This window comes from Lobosporangium transversale, assembly GCF_002105155.1.
Source record: "Lobosporangium transversale strain NRRL 3116 chromosome Unknown BCR41scaffold_79, whole genome shotgun sequence".
NCBI lineage: Eukaryota > Fungi > Mortierellomycota > Mortierellomycetes > Mortierellales > Mortierellaceae > Lobosporangium > Lobosporangium transversale.
The window spans coordinates 83,950-103,022 of record NW_019029057.1 but is presented as its reverse complement, the minus strand read 5'-3'; the positions used below and the strand labels follow the sequence as shown (position 1 = coordinate 103,022).

Here is a 19,073-nt window from a genome sequence, read left to right as displayed (position 1 = left end):
GGGTTAAAAAAAGAATGACAAAATCTAATGAATATAAAATAGGAACCTTTGCCTTCGAATTGACCCAACATTCTGCACATCGTTGCTGGCAGCGTTATTCAAGTTATAGAAGGTATATAAGCTTAAGCTCAGCATGCACCAACCACTACCATGTCAAAAAAAATAAAATAAAATAAAATAAAAAAAAAGTTTTCTACGATTGTTAAATACCGAAACCACTCATTCTTCATTATTTGGGTATGAGCTGCGCACATGGCCTGGACGACTGCACCCACATACAGACGTGGAATGGAAGGGGGAGCGAGGCGATTGGGAAAAATCGTTCTGTCTTTATCAGTTGGAAAATATTATTAATGTTTAAATATTCCAAAAACATAAAAACAAAAAGATAAGAAGGCCTTACCACATTCCTTACATTCTGAGGGCATAGTCTCTTGCCATGTCTGTCGCTGCTGCACAGGCTACATGCCATGAGGCGTAGCATTGAGAGGGATCTTTAACTAATATAGATAATAAAATCCAAAAATAAAATAAAATAAAAATAAATGTAATAGTGGCAAAAGTAGAGAACAGTGGATAAACGTGAATTATATAGATGTAGTCCCTTCGGAAATAAACCGATATTCTCCTCACCTAATGCAATAACAAAAATAAAGTTAAGCATTTTAGCATTGGCGGGTATGCAAGCGAAAATGCTAGAATTTAACTGTTACACTAGATTGTTCCTCGCAGAAGAACTACGTAATGTAAATTATCATTCCCATAGTTTTAGATAGGCTTTCTAGCATTACTTTTGTAGTGTAGGAGGTACTCTTTTATGATCATTACTTGGCTATTTAGCTACCTCTATTATAGACAATGCATCAGTATAGTACGTAGGTCCCTTGTCCTCTTTTTGTGAGGGAGATTGTGGGATTGAAAGAGAGCGAACAGTTGTTCATGTGGAGGTATGCGGGACGGCTGCTGGAGATCAACTCGGTGGAGTGAGTCCCGTTAGACCAAGGACTTGAGCTTGGCTATCCTTAGAATAGGACAAACACATCCTTGCTGCAAGAGCAACCTACATCAAGCAAGCACTACATCGAAGTTCGGCTGCAGTCTTAAACCTTTCTACCTCATTTTTCCTTTCTTCCCCTTTTTCCATCTCTATTCAAGCAATGCAAGCAGGGCAGAGCCGATTGGCCTATAAGCCCAGTCATATTCCTTCACCTGTTCTCCTCCTTGTAAGCTCTCTTCAAACCTCCGTCTCACCGGACTTGCCATGCTTTGATGACCCATTTGGCAGGTGGCGAAGGTCTGACAGATGAATGTATGGAACATGTCTTTTTTTTTCTTTTCAAATGAAGAGTGAAAGATATGTGAAGGTAAAGTGTGTGAAAGCAAGGAATGTGATAGAAGAAGGTGTAGAGTGGTAAAGTACGCTAAGAGTTCAGGCCCATAATATGTATATACTCTCGCATCGTATATTGTTGACATGACCTTTAATAGTGTGAATGGTATACCGTACTCAGAGTAGAGATCGAGCAAAAATTTTTTGGTGTCGACATTTGCAATGAAGAGAGCACTACCCTTTATTTTCTCTTTTCATTTACAAATAAGATACCTCTTTATTTCCACCCAGGGAGCCATATTGGGGCCAAAGCCACTCTCTGTAGCAGCCACTTTGCCTTCATGGCAGTCACATTTCGGCACGTGCAGACACCCTTTCGTTCCAATATATAGGATGTTACGTCACACTTGGGGGCCAATTTAATCTTTAATCGCATGGCGTCTTGTGGAACAAGAAAAAAAATTTTCTCACACACACACACAGCATAGCCCAACCTTGAAATAAAGGAACAAATTTATCAATTGTCGCTCCTTTCTTTAACTTGCTTCACTTCATTTTTGCACTCTCCTCTTCCTTTTCTTCCTTTATCCTCTTTTCACTTTTTTCTTATTTCACCCCAGTTTTGCTCCCATCAATTTTGCTCTTTTATTTATTCCAAGCCTTCATTCATTGCCTTTCCTTTCCTTTCCTTTTTTTTTTCTTTTCCTCCCTCAACTTCATCTCTAGACAATTTTGAACCATCCTGCTACTGAATTATCATCCTTTAACATTTTTATCAACCTTTCCCTATTTTCTGTCCTCCGTCTATTTACGCCCTTGTTTTTAAACAGGTTTGAAAACACAATGGGAAGCAGCAGAACACCATCACGATGCCCACCACCTCGAACTGAACCGTATGAAAAGAAAGAAGAAAGGAAAGGGGAAGCGAAGGAAGAGTCTTCAAGTACCAATGACCCTAAAATCCCCGAACCAACCAGCCTACAGATTTATTGTATTGTTGATGGAGAAGCTTCATGTTTTTCTGTAAAGATTATTTCCGATTGTTCAGTTGATGAACTCAAGCAAGCAATCTATCCCAATATTACTGTGGATCCAAGCGTTAAGCCCAAGGACCTCACCCTCTATAAAGTTTCCATCCCTGACAAAGGCAAGATCGTCGTTGAGTCAGAAATCGAGTCAAAAGAGGCTCTTACAGTCGCGTCAAGGAAGCTTGGGGACATATTTATTTCCGAACTTCCAGAGGAAACTATTCATGTTATTGTCAAGCCACCACAGCGAGGTATGTATTTAGCTCTTGATGGACTGATGGTTGTTGTTGATATTTTCAATTGATGAAGCTTGTTTGCTTATTTTCATGCCCAACACCACGTGATATCACCATTTGGTTTGTGTCTTGATAACTCAACGTTCTTTCTCATTATTCGCTTTTGATACTTAGCTCAGAAAAGAAAACAAGATGAGATTCTGGTGAGTGCTTTTGGCCGAGAACCTGGTTATTGATCATTTTAGAGTGATGTGCAATAAATCAAAATATTAACTTTGATCACTCTATCTCCTTTATCAGAGTCACCCTCTAAAAAAGCTCGTCCAAGTATAAGTAGTAGAAGTGCTCTTAGGGATGCGATTACAGAAGCAGGGCTTGTAACGAAAGGGATAGTGAATGATAGGCCTGTAATCTCGCCTCTAAACTCGAAAGAGAGGGTCAAGGTGCTTTCGTACATGGGGGAGGAGTTATCAGGAGATAGTATTTACTACAGCATTGTTAGCGTGGCTTGCGAGCTCCGAAATTCTGGTGGTATCAAGGATTCCAAACTATTGACTGCTCCTGAGGGTTGTATCTTCCCTGTTGCCGGAACAAGGCATCTTTATATCAGAGATGAATATAAAAAGCTTTATGACCATATTACATCTACATTCAGTACCCCTCATGGAGCTAGTTTGAACCGACTCTTTGTCACTGGAACGCCTGGAATTGGGAAGTCAGCCTTTTTGGTCTATTTTGCCATCCGCCTCCTTGCAGAGCATGACGAGGAGAATCCACCGATTATTGTTTTCCATGAAAAGAAGAATACCGAATGTTATGCCTACGGAGGAACAACTTGCCAACGTTATGGAGAGAGAGTAGATTTCAAACATTTTCTTGAGCAACCTGAAACGTGGTATTTAGTTGACAGTGGTAACCATCCTCAACCAGATCAAGCCAGGACGATATTTGCGGCATCACCAAAAACTCTCTATGGGCAGTACGATGAATTCACCAAGGAAAATTCACGCAGTAGCTACTATCACATGTCACTCTGGAGTTTGGACGAGCTTAAGGAATGTAGAGCCAATGTAAAGTTTTTTCATCCAGTGGATGAAGAATTTTTGGAGGAGCTTTTTTACAAGTTGGGGGGAGTGCCAAGACAGGTCCTACAGGCTCCAGCCAAAGAACTATTCAAGAATCAAGGAGATATTAAGGGTGCTAGAGACTCTGCGTTTAGCCGCGTCGAAACTGCCATTGAAAAACTCCGGAACCCAGCAGATCTTGTAGCGCTCTTTGCACGAGGAAAAGAAGCGAGTGAATTTAGTGGTCGTTTACTCCATAGAGTCCCCACTTCTGACCACCTCAACTTCCATCTGGTGTGGGCATCTCGTTGGGTTGAATTAAGGGTTGTCGACAAAATAAAAGATGACACTTGGCTCGATGTGTTGGCGAAACTTGTCAAAAGCGAAGAGGATATAGCTAAAGGCCCACTGTTTGAAGTCTATGCTCATCACTTATTTCGATGTGGTGATATTAGATTTCCCTTTAGGGATCTCCAGTCAGGCGAAACAGGATTTCTTGATTTTCCAGCAAACCCAGAAGTGGTGCATATCCGGACTTCAGATGAATTATTAGGGCTCACTCAAGCAGCTGGCAAGTTGTTTGTACCAGAACATTCTAAATTTCCGTGCATTGATTTTGCATTGGGACCCAACAAGCTATTTCAGGTCACAGTATCAGAGAAGCATCCGATCAAGCAAGCACCATTCAAGGAGATAATTGAATGTATTACTGGACCCTGCTTGAAGGGAGACCAATCAAAGTTGAAGGGAGACCGATCAGAGTCGAAGGGAGACCGATCAGAGTCGAAGGGAGACCGATCAGAGTCGAAGGGAAGTGATGATACCATTTTCCTCTATTTTGTGGTGCCAGGAGACGTATATGGCGATTTTAAAGTTCAGAACTTTCTTACCACCAAAGATACGGTCGTCAAGAATCCATATGTATGCTTAAAACATGTAAGACAGCGTGTCATAAAAATCGACATCGAATCTGAAGAATTAAATCGAATACCAATCAAGTGGATGAAATTTTGTCTTTTTTAAAAAAAGCATTATACCCGTTCCTTGAGAATTTTTTACAATGGTTCATTCTTTATGAATGAAGCCATCATTATCCACTTACCTTTTAGACGAATAGATAGAGCGGTTTAATCCGTCCTCCCTTCTACTGGGGCATATAGAACTTTATAAAGCTTCCTGTGATCATCATGCGATCTTGTGTGCAAGAAAGGGCAGATTTTTGTGATACTATTATCAAAGAGTTTTGTAAAAATGGATAGAGATGAAGAATCCTGTGGAGAACCCAGTGAGAGTCTGATGATGAGACCCAAAACCATATTATTATCACCAGGACAGCTGGCATAGGAAATTGTCCTTTCTCGTATGCTTTGTCATCTGGATGCTTGCCACTTGCGGAAGACCCATCAATTATCATCATCCAAGGCGCCAGAACGTTTACCGGGAGCTAGGATGACAGCTCCGCTCTAAAGACATAAATGTCGTTTTAGCCCCATGGTGCGTGCACGGGATGGCAACCTGTGACCAATGAGATCATATTAGTTGTATGTTCGGCCGTCTATTTTTTTAGTCCACATTACCTTTACTCCATCTCACCCTTACACTTTAAAACTTTTACTCAGATCATCACCATGAAGCGTCAGTTCGGAACAAAAATCCAATAAGAAATAGAAATACTATCCCTTAAACCGTCAACCTGGCAAATTTGCCATTATAAATGGGCTTAAAATCCAGCAATTCATGGGCATTGTCTTGAAATTTTATTTCGATGTCGAAATAAATGACCGAAAACTAAACTGTCATGGAGCTATCCTGGCTTCTTTATTTGTGCCAATAAAAAAACTCTTGAAGGCTTTCGCATGACACTAGCATCCTCTTAGGGGGCCCATTGTGTTGTTTATTTATTGACTGGTGTAATAGCAGTGATAATATTCGCCATAGTATCGACTTGAAAGGAGGGCAATCTGAGTTGATTCATTCTACTGCACCATAGAGCTTGCTCGGCAAGACTTGATTTGTCACATCATTTGCTTCCTCGTCTTCTTGATATATCTGGGTTGGTAAACACTGCTAATAGAGTTTGTTGGGCCTGTTGAAACCAGAGGGAACCACAGCAACATATCCTACCCAAGATGATACAAATATCTCTGTTAGAGTGAGTGGTGAACTGTGTGTGATTCAGATGTAATGGACATAAACGGCGAAAGAATGCATCGAAAGGATGTGAGCGGTTATGAGAGCAAGGAAGAAGGGGTTGGTATGCCTGTTCAAGTCCTTGGCAAGAGGGCATGAGTAGCAGTTGTGATCACAAGTTGATTTCGGTGAGTCTGCATAACAATGGTATAGTTTCTAGACCCTATCTTCCACGTACAGCATTGCATTATTGGTGTTTTCAGACCTGGCACCAATCATGCGAGGTATTTCTTTTTCTGAGGATTCCTTGTGTTAAACGGCCAGACAGAAAGCTTAAAAGACATACAGACACAACGGTGAAAAAAAAATGTATGCGAGCAAACAGTTGCTGTGTTTATTTGTTGTCTGCACATGCCTTCTTTCATCGCGGGCTTTTTTTTTTTTAATTGTTTCGCAAATCTTGTTTCCTTTTTTGTTCGTCAATCACTGTGTGCGCGAATAAGCAGCTGAAGCATCTCTTTGGTTTCTGTACATGCATAAACACATTTTACATCGCGGCGTCTTATTTATTTTCTGCAATTCCAAAACACAAAACACAAGCTTTTTCCATTGGTGCCTCCAGAAGAAATAAACAAACTTTATTTTGGCGGCCACTCCACAATCATGCCATGGTTATAACAATCCCTAGGAAAGGATGAAACGCGTCGGTATTGAAGCGGACCCATGCATAGGGTGCCATGATGAGGAGAATGATAGGATCGTGATATCCCAAGACTCTGATTTTTTTGCGTACGAACGAGTCTGCTTCCTAGTGCGACCCCTTCCGCACCGTAGACGGAAGTTTGGGGTTTACGACGTAGACAACGTTATCCAAGCACTAAGACTGCCAACACACGCGCATCTGGTGTTATTCTGTGCCATCGCAGGTAATGACTACTCAAGGAACCTCGAGACGTTAGGCCCGGTTAATAATCTTCGATTAGTTCGAAAGGTTGCGTGGAACGAGAACTATAATAAAATGCTTCATAATTACCTCGGGGAAGCTAATAAGGTGTTGGGAAGGAACGTAGCCTCTGAGGAAGGCCGTTTCAGTGTAGCTCTCCGCATTTTTACTTCCGGCCATCAAACGTCGGCCCAAGCGTTACCATCGAACAATGAGTTCGATAACTTCAAGCAGCGTCTACTCAATGGAAAGGATCTTCGCCATAGAATGGCTCAGCAAAGGCGAGCGCAGCGCCGCAGAACGTAAGAAAGCTCAAGCTATAGTTTTTGGCCTTGAAACCAGACGTCCCCAATACTAATCGTTAGCCCCTTTCTTGAATAATGTAGAGGCGTACCATCATTCTATATAGCGGAAGGGTCACATAGGAACCAGTTCCGGCCCATCTTTTCTGACAAGGCGAGCATATTGAATGGGCGCACAGTTGATATCAGTAACTGCCGTCAGCACGATAGGCCGGGCCTTAAGCATCCACCACGTCGGAGAAAGGCAAAAAAGAAGCAACAGAAAAAACAAAAGCGGAAGCACAAAGGCAAGAAGCCCCACAGGGCTAAAAAAGAAGGTGCACCAATTAGGAACTTGAAGGATGCTACGAAGGTTGATCACAGCTACAGCAGTAAGCACCCTATCAAGGCCTTAACAATTGGGTCCCTTAAGGCCTCCATGGCAAGGAAAGGCGGACTGGACGCAGATGAAAGGGATAGTATTGCAAGCCAGATCCGAGGGGCAGTTGTTGTCCTCAACCGACTACGCCGCTATGCATACTGGGCGATTGCCTTGGACATTGAGAGGATCATGCGGTTACCAGGGGCAGCAAAGTCGAGGAAAAAGGCACTGGACGAGGTCTTGGATAGCAATGATTATTCCTTCCGTCTCGCCACCCTTCTTTTGAGTGGTCAAGGTGGCCCCAATTCAGCTTACGCGAGGGCAAAAAAACAAGGAAAGGCGGTAGAAACGCCCCATCATCACCTCGCTTATGAACATTTCAAGGCCACCACTGAACTTTCCCCAAAAAAGGATATAGACATCACATTGGGGGACGTCCAAGGCTTTGATCCCAAAAAGATCACATTTCCAAGAGCGTCAGACTTACTAATGGGCCAAGTACAGACATCATTAAGGCAGCACTACAGGAACGCAATGGTATAGCTTGTGTAGGGGTATTTTCATGCATATTCTGCAATCAAATGCTCTTTATTCACACCTTTTTTTTTTTTTTTTTTTTTTTTAGTTTGATGTCGAGAAAACAAACGAAGATATGAGCGACATTGAGTTTTTTTTGCGGGAGAACAAAAAAGTGAAAAAATACTCAGAGTTTCCTACGTCCCCCTGGTCACCCGGGTATGTGTATCTGTCTGAACACGCCCTAGTTGACATCCTCTGGGCGAACGAAGATACCAAGCAGCTGCTGGAGCGTATTCTGCCTCTCAATAATGCTTCCAAGACTGCAATGTATGAGTGTGTACAGGGAACAAAAGGGGTTTTGATACAGGCTCTCTTTTGTGACATTGGAGGTGATCGCATGGTTCGTGGATATCAAGACAAAGTATCCCTGCAGTCACAGGACAAAGATCTAACTCGGTTCAAACTCAAAGGAACGATTTCTACCAATGGTCTAGTTCTGAATCTACTTGCCTATGACACAACCCAGACGAAGAGACAGCAGCAGTCTGACGTAGATGAAGAAGACCCCAGCCAAGAACTGGAGCTTTCTCAGGGATTTCTCAACACGACGTGTTCAAAGGCGGCCGGTGAAGACCTAACAGATGAAGACTATGCAAACATAAACTGGAAGCGGAGCTCCAAGCTGCTTGAAAACGTTGAGCTCACATTCAACAAACCAGGGCGATGCCCATCCGCAAACACCATAACTATCGTCGGATGTGATCCTGGTATTGTTAACGCCCTTACGTTTTCCTCGCTGGACCCTCACAACCCTAACTTGCGGCAAACGGTAAAGGTGAGAAGCAGGTTCTTGTACCTCCCTGTCCTCCGCTTCAATCACCTGTTGAACAAAAGGAAGCGTGAAAAAGGAATGATTGAGGTTGAGAGCGCCATCCCTGTGTTTGGAAGGGATACGTATAATGAGTACTTTCAATGGATGAACGAGGAGTCTCAGACACAGACAGGATCAACGAATTTGGATGTGCTTCAAGAGTTCTACGAGTCCAGATGGCACCTGAAAAAAAAATGGGACCTACGAAAGGCTCAACGAGCTACGTTCGACTACGCGGTACAGCGAGTGTTGAAGATGCTTGGGGATAAAGGAGTACTTGTCGTCGGCCTAGGGTCCTTTGAAAGTAGTAAAGGAGTTCCCAGCAAGCACACTGCTATAACGAGACATCTTGTCACACAGGTATGGCTTTTTTTAAAAAAGTAAGCAAAGCTGGAAAGCCATAAAACCCTTGCTAATAAACGACTGCCATTTGAAACGCTTAGGTCAAAGCACGAGGACATTTCGCTGTAGGAGCGCACGAATTTTACACCAGCGCCCGCTGTCCCCGACCCCTCTGCGATAGCTTTTTAGAGACGGTGTACCCTCGCTCTAAATATTGCAGGACATGTAAGGTATTCTTCGACCGTGACGCAGTAGGGGCGGAAAACATCGCAAGAATCGGTCTTGCTCAAATTGAGAGACAAGAAAGACCTGCAAAGTACAAGCCCACGGAAGAGTCGCCTGCTCCGGCTGCAAAGCGCGCACGACGCAAGACACAAGTATTTGGGTGCCGCACACCCACAAAAAATTTGTAAGTTCTGTTTATTTTCGTCTCCTGTATCCATCCTCTCTAATCTTTTGCCCCTGAATTTCTGGACTAACTTTAAAAACCGTACAGATCAACAGATAGTTTCTATTCGGATAGAGGTTTTAGGTCAATAGAAACCCTCCAAGCGAGTACATGTATATTCTTTTTCTTCTCTACTTGGCCTATCAAAGAATAGATCATCACTATCATATATCTTTGTAGATTAATATTCAATGAGCGCACTAGGGTTGCTTTTTATTTTTATTTTTATTTTTTTATTTTTTTATTTTTTTATTGGCTTATTCCAGCTGTACTTTTATTCCAGTCGTCCAAGAGCTTGACCCATCTTGACACGTTGGCCAGGCTCAATCACAAACTTAAAGTTCTGAGGTGCCTCAAACACAAGCACAACAGTCGAACCCAGCTTGAATCCACCCATTTCTTCACCAACTCGCAAGGGTTGACCGTTCAACAAACGACTCACACCACTGTATAAAAGTTCACCATATCCACGCTTGAATCGATCCTCTCTACTATTAGTGCGAAGCTCCTGTAGATCAAAAAAGAAATGTTGTAATTATATGTTTAGTATTAAAAAAAAAAAAGAAAGAAAGAAAAGAAAGCTGGAAGTACTTTTTTCCTGTTCTCATGAGAAATTACTTTATCAAAGTTCAAAACGATGCTTCCAACGTTGGTTGCGCCGACGGGCACCATTGAGAAGAATCCATGACGCCATTTGCCCAATAAAACCACACGTTCGTTCAAGACAAATAAATCCTGAAGCTGCTTTACCATCCATGGTGAAACCGAATACAGCTCACCCGAGAAGTGACGTCTAGTCTCTGCAACCCAATTCGTGGGCGAGTGGAAACGATGGTAATCTCCTGGGGCCAAGTAAATCACACAAAAGAAAAGAGCATTCCCTGGGCGAAGCTTTAGTTGGCCATCATCCTCATTTAATTTCGCTTTCTTATCAGCTTCCTCATCAGGGACTACATTGCCATGCATGTCCTGTTTCTTATGCTCCATCGATGCATGTTGATCATGACCCAGCAAGCTATCGAGTGTGTAACTGATACCGTTCACTTCTGCAAATTCTTCTTCATCGACAACGTTTGCTGAATGAGTCGCCTTGATGATTTCAGCAGTCTTTGAAGCCTTATGAGAACCCAAGAAATCCTCAAGCATGTATGACATGCCCTTAATTTGCTCTACTTTTGATCCGTCAACCAGCCCAAAATGGAAAACTCGTCCATCTGATGGCGATACCTAACGGACAGTATCATTTACACAGATGTATTTATACATTAATAATCACGGAAATGATGATTTCATACTTTTTTTAAGACAGGGGGAAAAATTACGAAAAGATTTACATTACCAGGGCTGCGCTGTAGTCGATGGGGCGAACACCTTCCTTCAATTCACGATAAAAGAATTCACTCAGATTTTTATAATGAGTCAAGTCAGGATCCTTCATCTCTTCCAGGTTGCATCCAAAAATCCAGCTATAAAGCTTAAATCCTGGGACTCGGAACCACATGGGCAAAGTAATGCTATTGAACGCGCCCCAGAGCCTTGATATCGTCTTCAGTGGTAACTCGCTGATCACATGAACCTATATTTGAGCGAATACGGATAAGTGTTTGCTGTGCATGTTTGAGTTGGACATAAGATAGTACGGCAGATCCTGTTAGTTTTTTTTTTTTTTTTTTTTTTTTTTTTTTGACTTACATGCCAAGGCCCAACAATAACAGCTTTTGTGACATTCGGATCGCGATTTGCCTCCCGCTCCATAACCTTTCTGTATTGTAGAAAAGCAATGAATGCGAGACCTAACCCGATTGGGATAGGTGACCACTTGACAGGCGTTTCATTCCATGTCTTCTTCAAGCGACCTATCAATGAGTAGGAAGTTTAACAAGAATTGTTTGTCAATCCTATCGTTCCACACACTTTCTTCCTCCTTATTCTAAAACTAGGCAAGAACACCATATTGAATCAGTCTCATCCTGTCAATTTACAATGTATTTTTTTGACCTACTGCCATAGGATCCTTGACTGTTACTCTGGGTAGAGAACAAAGTTCGCCTTGTGACATGGAAATTGCGGTGCAAGACCAATGAAGAGCGACAATGTGGGGTTTGCCTATACAGAGGAACCTCATGCACTACACGGCGCATGTTGATCCTATTCATAGGCATTCCAAGGCGCAGCATGGTTGATGTCAAGTTAAAATAACTAATTGGGAGAAAACAAACATGAAGTCTGTGTACATTCAAGCTACTTTTTTTACTTTTTTAGAAACAAACAGTCGTGACTGTTGATCGACGCCCGTACTCTTCCTTGGTTTCCGCACACCCTTCAAAAGGAACAGGTTTAGTCTCACCACCGACGTGCAGCAACTTCATTCAACACTGCATTTCCTCACATTGCGGCCACTGGAATGTTGAGAACAGTTATACAGCAGTGGAGTAACCGCGCTTTGCTCTCAAGGGCTGTTCCAAAGGCCGGAAATGTGTTCCCGAGACAAACCTTACACAGGAGCACAACCGTCGTTACTTGTGCGCACTTGCAACGTACAACAAGGCCAGCACTATGCATGTCCTTCCACACTTCTTACTATAGGCTATCGCCAGATTCTGGTAACCACTCTTTTTTTTTTAAAAAAAAAAAAAAAAAAAAAAAAAATCTGCGGCGGTTTTTGGAGGAAAAAAAAAATACTTAATTGCTCTTATTCCTATCGTCAAATTGGATCTGACTTAATTGGTTTAGTGAGTGCTATGAAAGAGCCACCAAAGATCACCAAGGATATCATTACTCTCGGCGGAAAGAGCTATCAGACTGACGCTTTCACGAATGTGACTCCAACGATCCTTGAAAAGACGACGCGTCAACTTCATCTTATTCCCAGTCATCCAATTGCCATCATCAAGGACCTAATCTCCTCCGCATTCCCAGATTTCAAGCATTATCAAACATTCTCGCCCGTCGTCAGCACTAAAGAGAATTTTGACGACCTTTGCTTTGCTGAAGACCATCCAGGACGTGCTGTCACGGATACATATTACATTAATCAAAAGATCATGCTTCGGACTCATACCTCAGCTCATCAACTGCAGGTCCTGACTGAAGCTGATAAAATCCTTGTTACTGCAGATGTCTACAGAAGAGATGAGATCGATGCAAGCCATTACCCTGTATTCCACCAAATGGAGGGTGCCCAGCTGTTTGAAACAAGGACAGTCGTAGAGGATGTCCGCAAAGCCATTGCACAGGATTCCATGGCATCATCTTCAACTATTCATACCACAGATACGACAGTCATTACCCCGGCGAACCCTAAGCAAGAATGTCATGATGAAGCGGCGATGCTCGCAACGGCTGATCATCTGAAGCATTCGCTCAACATGATGGTTCGTAAGCTGTTCTCGCATGAGAAAGATTTGCAGGTGCGCTGGATCGATGCTCAGTTCCCATTCACGAGCCCTAGTTGGGAGATGGAGATTCTGTATCAGGGTAAATGGCTTGAGGTCCTTGGATGTGGTGTTATCAGACAGGATATTTTAATCAACGCAGGTAAAAAAAAAAAAAAAAAAAAAAAAAAAAAGGAAAGACAGCTTCATTATGGCTCTGATCCTTATTGTCTTCTACAACCCTAACGATCCTCATCCGATAAAACAGGGAAGCCCGATAAGATTGGTTGGGCTTTTGGTTTGGGTCTTGAGCGTCTAGCGCTTGTGCTTTTTGGTATTCCCGATATTCGCCTCTTCTGGTCGCATGATGAACGTTTCTTAAAACAGTTTGAACCCTCCAAGATTCAAAAGTTTATACCTTTTTCCAAATATCCTCCATGTATTAAGGATATTTCGTTCTGGTCGAACGACCAGTTCCATGAGAATAACTTTTGTGAAATTGTGCGAGACGTCGCAGGAGACCTTGCCGAAGATGTTCAGCTGGTAAAGTCTTTATATATTACTACTATTATTTGTTTTCTATCTAAAAAAAAAAAAAAAAAAAAAAAAAAGGCGTAATTAACACTTCCCAATCGTTCACGTTCAACTATTTTATATTTGTCAGATTGACCAATTCGTTCATCCAAAGACCCAGAGGCGCAGTCTCTGCTACAGAATCAACTATCGCTCCATGGACCGCAATGTTACCAACACAGAAATCAATGAAATTCAAGACAAGCTTCGTGAAGAGGTTGTCAATCGTATGAAGGTTGAGTTACGATAAGCAAAAATGCAAAGGCAGACGATGACATAGAAACATTATGCGTCTACATTTTAATAAAGCTTAATGCATGCCATCATCAAGCCGTACTATATATAAAAATGGGCAATGAAAATTGGCTCCTATTCATTAAGGCCATAATTACCTCATAAGAATCAAGATTTTCTGGGTATAAAGGCACGATGAAATCATGTACCTTGAACGAAGAATATATCTTTTTTATCGCTCTTGCAGCAAAATCGTTTTGGCCACTCACCGATTTTTTTTTTTAATCATATTACATCTGTCATTGCTGTCGCCAAATGGTCCTTACAGCTGTTACAGAGTTTCGGTTGCGGACCAATTGTTCCTGTGGTATGTTGTTGCCATATATAACTGGAACATATCGGGTTCGCGCTGTTGGTTGACCCACAGTAGCAATACTCCGGCCTTGGTATGCGACTCTTTGAGGAACTGCAGAGTAAGCATTGGAACGCGCGCTATAAAGCCATGGTCGGGATTGCTGATGCTGTGACGTCGGAGGAGGTGGTGGTGGCATTGTTGTTGAGTAAGGCTGAGCTTGATTATATGTTATAGGCTGTATAGGGCCTGGCATTGGAGTCTCCTCATTAATACACCCCATAACCCTGGGGAGTTGCGCGACTCCTGAGGCACTTGTATCCATAGAGGGGATATGGCTTAAGTATACAGCAGGATTGTGTGTCGCTTTATAAATAACGCCTTCGTTTGGCAATGCTGCTGGGAAAGATTCACAAGGCAGTGTCTTCGTTGCATGAGGGGCGTGTGGATATGATACATGGCTAGCCAAATGGACTCTAGGTGAGCTAGCATTGGAGTTTGAGAGGAGAGAGAGGCGTACAGGAGGCTGCGGCGTACTTGGTACCTGAACCTAAGACCGCTTTTACTAGTAAATATTATTCTTGTAACTTTAAGAATACATCACAAAATATTGTAATACGAACACCAAAGGCATGTCATACCGTTAAGCCAGACTTTACGGTGCTACTGCTTGACATGGCCGAACGCGTCCTGGAGAATATATGATTAGGTTTCAGTTTTATAATATGAATACATCAAGTCGAGCATCGATATTTGAACACACCTCACTTTATTTTCACGATAGTCTTGAGAACCGCGAAGGGTCTGATGTGGTGCATACTTCGAGGTGCATAGCAAAGGCTCCGGTAGAGCATTTTTGAAGGTCCCTGAAGGCATGGCTGCCCTCGAATTAGGTACCTTATCATGGGCCTCCAATGACTCCTTTTCAGTGGCTTGTTGCATATGTGGTGCGTTATATTCTCTCTTTTGAGATCGCTCCAGCTCTTGGATCTTCTTTTGAAGCCTCTCATTCTCGAGCTTGAGCTCGCGGATCTCGCTACGCATCTCATATTGGTTCAATATCAATTCTAGCTTTAGAAGATGTTATGGGCCTTTTATCCTGGCTACCAAGCGTGCACTCATATCTCTTACTATACCTTTTCATTTTTTTCATATTAACGAGCTCTGCACGAGACTTTAATAAGAGTTGCTGCTGCCTTGCTGACTTTTTTCGTAGATGATCTATCAAGTTTGTCAAGTTGTCTTCATGAAACTGCTTGCTTCGCCGATTAGCTTTGTTGAAATATTATGTATTGATATGATAGCTCAAATAAAACTTTAAAAAAAATACGTTTGTCGTTTTACCTTCCACACATCCATTGTATCGTAGCAAATCGTTTCCAATGTGCGGAATAATGGCTGTATCGATGCGGGAAGATCACTCTAATATGCTCATTGCATTGGTATTTAAACTGTTTCAGCTTTTTTGAGTCTTTAATTATTTTGGAGAGCTACCAAGACCGGCTCTTACAAGATGCTCTGTGATCCTCATATATTGACAAGCTGTCTTGCAAATAGGGCAAACCCCTTCACCTTGTTCTATTTCTAATTTATTATTTTAGTGGCAATTCATTCAAGTGAAATATGGCTACGAATAATACCCCAAACTACCAAGGAGGTAACTGATCGAGTAAAAGAGAACCTGTAGATCTGTCATCCAATTCCGGTCGGTCCTTTGAGTCTTTCTTTTCCTTTACGATCACTTTATTTCTTTTATGGCCGTCATGATTGTCGGAAGCATGGTTAAGGCAAGCGAGGCACGACAGATGGCCACATTGTATTAGAAAATAAGCTGTTTCTGATACGGGATCATTTTTAAAGCATTTATTGCAATGTATGTATTTCAGCATGCTGCACTATTGAAAAGGACGTGGGGAGCGTAGGAAGGATAGAAGAATCCAAGATTTGAGTAGTAGGCAGTTGTGGCTTCTTGAATCCCACCAAAAGCACAAAAAAAAGCTTAAAGTTAAGGTAAAATTGAAGATTATTTACAAATTACGTTTCCAGCACTAGTGCTGTCTATGTAAGGGTGATGGTGTCACTGAACCATGCCGACGACCCGCACTCGCAATCGGGCTGTTATTGCCATAGGATGATCTTAACTGCTGATCTGCACCGCGTGAACCGTTGCCTCTGGCTCTTTGCAGCAAATTTTGCGCCGCAGGTGACAACATCTCAGTTCTAATCCTCGGATTCGGGCTGGCAATGCGATTGAATATAGGGCGTGATTTTGATGAGCCAGGCGTGCGCCCAGGAGTCCCCCGTGCAACGGCATGATAGGGTGAGTTAAACTTTGGAGTAGGTGTGCTGCCTCCGATAGAGTTATGATACTGCGATAGTGCGCTCATTGATGGTGATGTGTATACTTTATCTCGCAAAGAAGGTGTTTCTCTGATGCGCTTTGATGCCCTCTCTGTAAGTTTCTGCGCAAGTAGTTCACGCCGAGGTGTTGGTGGTACCTTGAATGGCGATGGACCTATTTATTAGTTGCAAAGAAATAGAACAATTAGTTAGTATGAAATCCATAGGAGAATGGGCTCGTCAAAATAGATGAAAGCAAATGAATATGAGCGATACCTGAATCCGTGACACCAGAACTAATCAGCAAGGGCTCATCCTCAATCGTCCCCCACGTCATCAAATCAGGGTCGTCACCTAATTGTGACATGCTTGGAGAGGGAGTTGAAGAAACAAAGCTGAATCCACGGACTTTGGGAGAATCCGTATCGTTCATTTTCAGGGCTAAAGAGTGTTAATAAGACATAATTAGTTTTCCATAATTTCTTCAGCGAAGTGATGTATCAGAGAATAGCTTACAATCTATTCTTGAAGCTTTTTTGGCTGCCGCTTGATTTACAACCAATAGGTCTCTTCCTTGAAATCCGGTATTACGATGAACAACCTCCTTTGGCGCAGCCCTCGTTGATCCCAAATCAAGATTTGTACCAAGACCTTCAGGAAAATACATCAGCGTATTCTTTGCCTGCTCGGTTACATCCAAATAAAAACTTAGGGTGATTAGAGAGCGTAAGAAGGCAAACTTGGGTTTCCAAGCCATTAATAGTAGCACCGACTACATTTTATCTGCTCCCGTACCTTATATTCCCATGTTGGAATGGTGGCTGATTTTTTGTCCGCTGAAATAAGCGCGAGGCTTGATGTACTCCTTTGTGAGTTATCGTCTGCAGCTTCTGCATTAGTCTCTCCATTTTGAAGCAGCAATTTCTGCTCAGATTTATTCTCTCCCTCGATCAGCTTTTGATGCTTCTTTTCCTGCTCGTACAACCAACGGTACTTTTCTCTCTTTTGGCTGTTGATTTTTTCGACAATCTCGATGAAAGATGCATTATCCTCGCTCGTGTATCGCGCCTGAAATTCGTCAAGTGATAGTGAGGTGTCTATGACCTTCTTTTGATCATCGCCAGCACCGAGTTCTGCATTCTGCTTTCGAAGAGTTCGGACAGCTGGTGTGTCCATCATTGGTGTATCTATTGTGTTTAAAGATGAATGTACTCTAGCATCATCTCGCCATGTTGGTGTTGCTTCGGCGTCCATTCGAGCGGGCGTCCAAGATGCATCTGGCATCCCAGACCTCACTTTAGGTGTTCGGGCTAATCGTGATATGTCAATTGTTCTTATCAGAAAGCCTGGTCGGGAAGCATTAAAGCCTGGCGAATGTTGTGATAAATATTTATCTGATAAATTTTACCTGGGGTCTTTAATCTTCGTTGCCCCAGTGGTGTATCGTTTCCAGTAATGTCTCGAGCCGCAGCCTGTATCCTTTGAATATCGTTCATCTCAACTGCTTCTAGATAGGCGTGCTGGCGTTTAAGCTTGGCGAGATCAGGAAAGAAATCTCGTTCAATGATCTTACTCAGTGCCTCCACATACTCATCTTCCTCAAGGACCTCCTGTGGTGGTGGTGGAGCAACATTGGATTTGTATTTTGTATTGGTTGTGAGTGCAGAGGACACATCACTTTTGACAATTTGTTGCGAGTCCATGGTTAATTATTATGTGAAGGCTGTGAATGCAAAAGAGGGACGCAAAAAAAGGTCATGGACAGTGTCTCCACCATAAACTTATTAAATCAAAATGCGTTCAAATTTGGATAGTCTCCTAATAGGATGTGTCAAACAGACTTGTCCTTTTTAAGTAAAAAAATACGTTAGTATATAAATTAATCTGCTTGATTGATATCCATTCATTTGTATATCCACATTACTCTCAGAAATATCAATTGTTAATCTTAATAGCCCAATAGCAATCTTTAATTAACCTTCTTCATTCATCTTCATCCTTCTGTCCCATTGTATTAGCAAAAAAAAAAAGTCTATCAATGCAAACGAAACAGGAAAACAATGCAAGGGATACAAACGACATTATCTTCCTGATTTTCATAAATTATCGGGGTCCACTTTTTTAATAAAATGTATTTTCAGCAACCCTACTGGACACTGAGACCATGCATTCATTAAGCATTAATGCGCCACAGAACTAAAATATTACTCTCTCTCTTCCCTTCTCTTTTTTTCTCACCATCACTCGTCTTTTTTTTTTTTGCTCTCTCATTCTGATCCCACATTCAACTTCATTTCTTCCTCTCATTGAGTTCATCGTAATCTCTTGTCCCATTTCGACGCCCTTTGTCTTCATTGTTTATTCGCGCTTTTCCTTTACTGCATACAAGTTAATTTTGCTTCTACTCCATTCGTGTAATATTGTGATATTCAGTAGACAGTACACACTAAGACACAAACTATACCTTTTGTTCTTCCTTTTTTCATTCTTTGGAATCCCTCGTTACTTTTTAACGGTCGACTTTTTGATGAGTCGTTAAATATTTCATCTTCATGAAAGACGATAGCAGCGAGCACTCTGTAAGGATCTGTTCTGTACTATAACCTTTTAGTATTGAGGTCGAATA

The 19,073-nt window shown here is 42.1% G+C and overlaps 5 protein-coding genes across 5 annotated transcripts; 2 read left to right on the top strand and 3 right to left on the bottom strand.

Annotated features, from left to right (window-relative positions):
- Positions 1–8,020: 8,020 nt before the first annotated feature.
- BCR41DRAFT_364989 (hypothetical protein) lies at positions 8,021–9,517 on the top strand (the record flags this gene model as incomplete). The annotated part of the gene is made up of 2 exons (XM_022026098.1): positions 8,021–9,144; positions 9,228–9,517. Coding segments are annotated over exons 1-2 (1,365 nt in total), but the record flags the coding sequence as incomplete, so codon positions are not given.
- A 308-nt stretch (positions 9,518–9,825) lies between these two features.
- BCR41DRAFT_382510 (phosphatidylserine decarboxylase-domain-containing protein) lies at positions 9,826–11,792 on the bottom strand. Its single transcript, XM_022027365.1, has 5 exons — positions 11,577–11,792; positions 11,267–11,430; positions 10,914–11,150; positions 10,193–10,801; positions 9,826–10,082 (listed from the first exon to the last, which is right to left on the bottom strand). Exons 1-5 carry the CDS (start codon positions 11,749–11,751, stop codon positions 9,849–9,851), a joined length of 1,419 nt encoding a protein of 472 aa, XP_021875479.1. The 5' UTR covers positions 11,752–11,792; the 3' UTR covers positions 9,826–9,848.
- Positions 11,793–12,315: 523 nt separating this feature from the next.
- Positions 12,316–13,771, top strand: BCR41DRAFT_314908 (phenylalanyl-tRNA synthetase; the record flags this gene model as incomplete). The annotated part of the gene is made up of 3 exons (XM_022021193.1): positions 12,316–13,111; positions 13,217–13,491; positions 13,613–13,771. 3 exons carry the CDS (start codon positions 12,316–12,318, stop codon positions 13,769–13,771), a joined length of 1,230 nt encoding a protein of 409 aa, XP_021875478.1.
- A 283-nt stretch (positions 13,772–14,054) lies between these two features.
- Positions 14,055–15,151, bottom strand: BCR41DRAFT_402204 (hypothetical protein; the record flags this gene model as incomplete). The annotated part of the gene is made up of 3 exons (XM_022029288.1): positions 14,055–14,657; positions 14,749–14,797; positions 14,928–15,151. 3 exons carry the CDS (start codon positions 15,149–15,151, stop codon positions 14,055–14,057), a joined length of 876 nt encoding a protein of 291 aa, XP_021875477.1.
- An 864-nt stretch (positions 15,152–16,015) lies between these two features.
- BCR41DRAFT_364984 (nuclear protein DGCR14) lies at positions 16,016–18,191 on the bottom strand. Its single transcript, XM_022026097.1, has 5 exons — positions 17,856–18,191; positions 17,243–17,757; positions 16,964–17,129; positions 16,724–16,888; positions 16,016–16,622 (listed from the first exon to the last, which is right to left on the bottom strand). The coding sequence occupies exons 1-5, from the start codon at positions 18,148–18,150 to the stop codon at positions 16,156–16,158; spliced, it is 1,608 nt and encodes a 535-aa protein (XP_021875476.1). The 5' UTR covers positions 18,151–18,191; the 3' UTR covers positions 16,016–16,155.
- Between the last annotated feature and the right edge of the window lie 882 nt (positions 18,192–19,073).